The 4412-nt window shown below is 52.5% G+C and overlaps 1 protein-coding gene across 1 annotated transcript; it reads left to right on the forward strand.

Annotated features, from left to right (window-relative positions):
* The first annotated feature begins 205 nt into the window (after window positions 1-205).
* LOC149415902 (uncharacterized) lies at window positions 206-3961 on the forward strand. The gene has a single exon (XM_089641764.1). It carries the CDS (start codon window positions 206-208, stop codon window positions 3959-3961), a length of 3756 nt encoding a protein of 1251 aa, XP_089497890.1.
* Window positions 3962-4412: the final 451 nt, after the last annotated feature.

Genomic DNA, 4412 nt, shown 5'->3' on the forward strand with positions numbered 1-4412 from the left:
CGTCAATCTATGACGCCAGAGTACGGATTGCCGTGTACTACTGAAGATCGTGCCAGTAGTACTGAGCACTTCGTATGAAAATGAAGCTTCAGTGTTCGCGCTTCTTGACGAAGGCTCCACGGTAACCCTCATTGATGCTGACACTGCGGCACAAATTGGCGCGAGTGGCCCAGTCCAGGGGCTAAAAATTCATGGAGCAAAGGGAATGTGCACATCTGACTTGCACTCCCGCCGGGTGAAAATAACCATAAGAGGTGCAGGTAGCAGTGATGAGTATCATATTACGGCTCACACAGTGACTGACCTCAGTCTACCGGAGCAGCGTGTCCCAGGAAGACGCGTCACCCCTCGGATACTGATCGGGCAAGACAATGCTCATTTGATAGTATCAAGAGACGTGCGGGAAGATTTCGGCACCACGCGAATAGTGTCGCGGACCGCACTAGGGTGGATTGCCCACGGTGGTACCGATCCTGGCAGCGACGGCCCAGCTACCACCCTGGCCCTGCAGATGGAGACAGCCGCAGACATCCGCCTGAGAGAGTTGGTGAAATCCAACTTTGCCGTCGACTCTCTCGGCGTAACATCTGCGGCCAGAGTCAATGCGAGTGAACTCAAAGCCACAGCCCTGATGGAAAAGACCACCCGTCCTCTACCAAACGGCAGGTGGGAAACCGGGCTATTATGGCGAAACCCGGAAGTCACGTTGCCCGACAATTACCACTGTGCCCTGAAACGTTTACAGTCCCTCGAGAGAAAGCTGGCAGCAGATGCAAGCCTAGCAGCGGCCTATACTGACAAAATGGGTCAGCTGGTAGCTAAAGGTTACGCCAGGAAACTGTCTGATCGCGAGATATCAACACCTGCCCCTCGGAAGTGGTATCTCCCACATTTTGCGGTGCTCAATCCAAACAAACCCGGAAAGATTAGAATAGTCTTTGATGCTGCCAGTCGATGCCGAGGGACTTCGCTAAATGACCAGCTGCTCACCGGTCCTGACCTGCTGTCTTCTCTTCTTGGGAACATCCTTCGCTTTAGAGAAGGGACTATTGCCATAGCAGCCGATATTCAGGAGATGTTCCTGCGCATCAAGATAAGGAGGGATGATCTGCAGTCACAACTGTACCTGTGGAAGTCACCAACATGTCGCGAACCTGACACATACCAGTTGACATCAATGATGTTCGGGGCCACATGCTCGCCGAGTAGCGCCCAGTACGTACGAGACAGGGTTGCCGGGGAATACGAACACGAGTACCCGGCCGCCGCGGCAGCCGTTCGTTCCAAATTTTATATGGACGACTATTTGGATGCGGTAGATACTGCTAGCGAGGCTGCCGCACTAGTACAAAGCGTGAGTGCCCTTCTTGCAAAGGGAGGGTTCCACTTGACGAACTGGGCCTCTAACAGTCCGGAAGCCATAGTTGACATTCCTTCCGGAGACCGGGCGAGCTCCACAGTTCATATCAGCAGCGGGGACAAAGAGATGGAGCGAGTACTAGGGCTAGTGTGGGACCCATCCACTGACTGCTTCCTTTACTCTTTTCAAAATGCAGTCAGCCCCGAAGAAGCTGTACGGCCCACCAAGAGGCAGCTTCTATCCATCGTAATGAAGATCTTCGACCCGGTAGGATTCGTCGCGTGCCTCACAATACGGTCAAAGATCTTGCTACAAGCTGTGTGGCGGTCGAGTGTTGGATGGGACGACTTGATCACCCTTGAGCACGCCGAGAGATGGAGAGATTGGCTAAGCTTGCTTCACGAGAGCAGCGTTTCAGTACCGAGGCGCTCCCTCCGGCACAAGCAGAGCAGCGTCACGTTACACCTATTCTGCGATGCGTCCGAACAAGCTTGCTGCACCGTCGCATACTACACAGAAGACGTGCAGGGAGTTTTACACGCGACATTCCTAGCCAGCAAGTGTAAAGTGGCTCCACTCAAGCCCCTCTCCATTCCCCGTCTTGAGTTGCAAGCCGCACTCATGGCGGCTAGATTAGCCAAGACCATCTTAAAAGAAAGCCAGGCTTTAATAAACCGGACTATCTTCTGGACAGACTCTTCAACCGTTCTGTGCTGGTTACGTACTGATCCACGCGCCTACTCTGCATTCGTGGCAAACAGATTGGGTGAAATAGATGAGATGACCAGCATACCTAACTGGAGGTGGGTGCCGACGAAGTTGAACCCCGCCGACATCGGAACACGTGACTCTGAAGTGCCTGATCTATCACCAAAAGGAAGATGGTTTTGCGGCCCTGCATTTCTTACTGCACCTGAAAGCGAGTGGCCAAAGGAGCGATCTCCCACCAAGAAACCCGACAACGACGTATTGGAGGTCAGGCCCCATTATGTAGGCCTAATAACCACTACAGGAGAGGCGTTCCCCTTAATCGAACGGTTCTCATCTTGGAACCGGCTAATTCGATCTACAGCATGGATACTCCGTTTTGTCAGGCGGTGCCGATTGGGGTCTCACAAACCCGCCGAGGGCACATTACGAGCAGAGGAACTGAAAGAAGCAGAGATCAGATGGGTCAGGAAATCCCAGGAAGACGCCTTCGCAGCTGATCTGCATACCATACGACATGGAAAGGCGCTACCTGCTGGCAGTCGTCTTAATTCCTTGACCCCCTTCCTCGGCCCAGATGATGTCTTGCGGATGAGTTCCCGATTACGAGCCCTGACAAAGACCACGAGCGTGGCCAAGACCCCCATCATATTGGATGGCAACGACCCGTACGCTCGGCTGCTGGTACGCCACTACCATGAGAAGGGAGACCACCCTAGCACCGAGAAGACAGTGGCGGAGATGCGCTGCAGTTTTTTCATTCTACGGCTCCGCACTATCAGCCGGAAAATAACACACGACTGCCCCACTTGCCGCATACGAAGAAGCAAGCCCTCTCCACCATTAATGGGGGCGCTACCATCTTACCGCCTGTTACATCATGTGCGTCCCTTTACTCACTGTGGGCTGGACTACTTCGGGCCAATGGAGGTCACAGTTGGCAGACACCGGGAGAAGCGCTATGGGGCAATTTTTACCTGCCTTTCCACCCGCGCTATTCACCTGGAACTTGCTGTTACGTTGACTGCTGACTCTGCCATTATGGCCTTGCAAAGAATGACCGCCCGAAGAGGTCAGCCCGAAGTTCTGTACTCGGACAACGGAACGAATTTCCATGGAGCAGACGCTGAGATCAGGGAAGCCTTGGATTCACTAAAACAAGATTCTAGAATTATGGACGCCATGGCTACCAAAGGCATTGAGTGGCGTTTCATACCGCCACTCAGTCCCCACATGGGGGGAGCCTGGGAAAGACTAGTACGGTCGGTGAAACGGGCCTTGAAAGCTACCTTAAAGGAAAGGGCGCCGAGGGAAGAGACCCTGCGGACAGCACTGGCAGAAGCTGAGTTTGTTGTCAACAACCGACCACTGACTCACGTCTCTGTTGACCCACGAGATGAAGAGCCCTTGACACCAAACCACTTCCTTCTGGGGTCAGCCGGAAAGCGCCCCCATTTGTCCTTGTATGACAAAAAAGAAGAAGAGGTATGTCTCCGCCGCCAATGGCGTATCGGGCAACAACTTGCAGATATGTTTTGGAGGCGCTGGCTCCGAGAGTACATCCCCACTATGGGCGCCCGACAGAAGTGGCACCACCCAGCCGAGCCCATCAAAAAGGATGACCTTGTGGTGATCATGGATCCTGCGCTACCCCGGAATAGTTGGCCGCGCGGCCGAGTCATCGATGCAAAACCCGCCGCTGATGGTCAAGTGAGGACCGCCCGTATTCAAACAGCTTCCGGGATATATGTGCGGCCAGCCGTTAAGATCGCCGTACTGCTGCCAGCCCCAAAATCCACCACTCCAGAACAATCTACAACACGGCCCGTCCAACTGCGAACCAGGGGTACCGGGCGTCCAGATCGTCGAAACACTTCACGTCCTCCCAAATAGCTTGGCGCAGAGGGCTGCACCGGGGGGAGTATATCGGACGCTTGTTCATTATAATTTAAGAATGACTTTATATTGTTTTTGTTTACATCTTTCGCTACTATTTACTACGATAAGAAATAAATAAATATTGTTTGCGTATAATGTTAATCCGTGGATGTGACATTAATAAACTATTTTGAAATTGTCCACATTCACGGAACTCTGCATTGTGTACCTAGCTTTAAGATTGTCAAATTCCTGGAAATGTAAAAAATGTAACTTGTAAAAAATAAACAATAAACAATTGGCCGGCGGGTAGCAAATTAGAAAGTGTGGGGTCCAAGGCTGGCTGGTACGCTCCAACGGCTTTAGAAATCCGACCAATGAGAAGCCATAAACGGGCCGCCGAACCGTGGCCGACCTTTTTTTTATGTGCCGTTGTCGAGTCGGAACTTTGACAAAAAGCACCAAT

Source organism: Hesperophylax consimilis, chromosome 17 (genome assembly GCF_061612785.1).
Source record: "Hesperophylax consimilis isolate HC1 chromosome 17, BYU_Hcon_1.0, whole genome shotgun sequence".
NCBI classification, from domain to species: domain Eukaryota; kingdom Metazoa; phylum Arthropoda; class Insecta; order Trichoptera; family Limnephilidae; genus Hesperophylax; species Hesperophylax consimilis.

Bases quoted from the DNA above. Each gene is read 5' to 3' on its own strand.
- LOC149415902 (XM_089641764.1), top strand. From the start codon at position 206: ATGTGCACATCTGACTTGCACTCCCGCCGGGTGAAAATAACCATAAGA.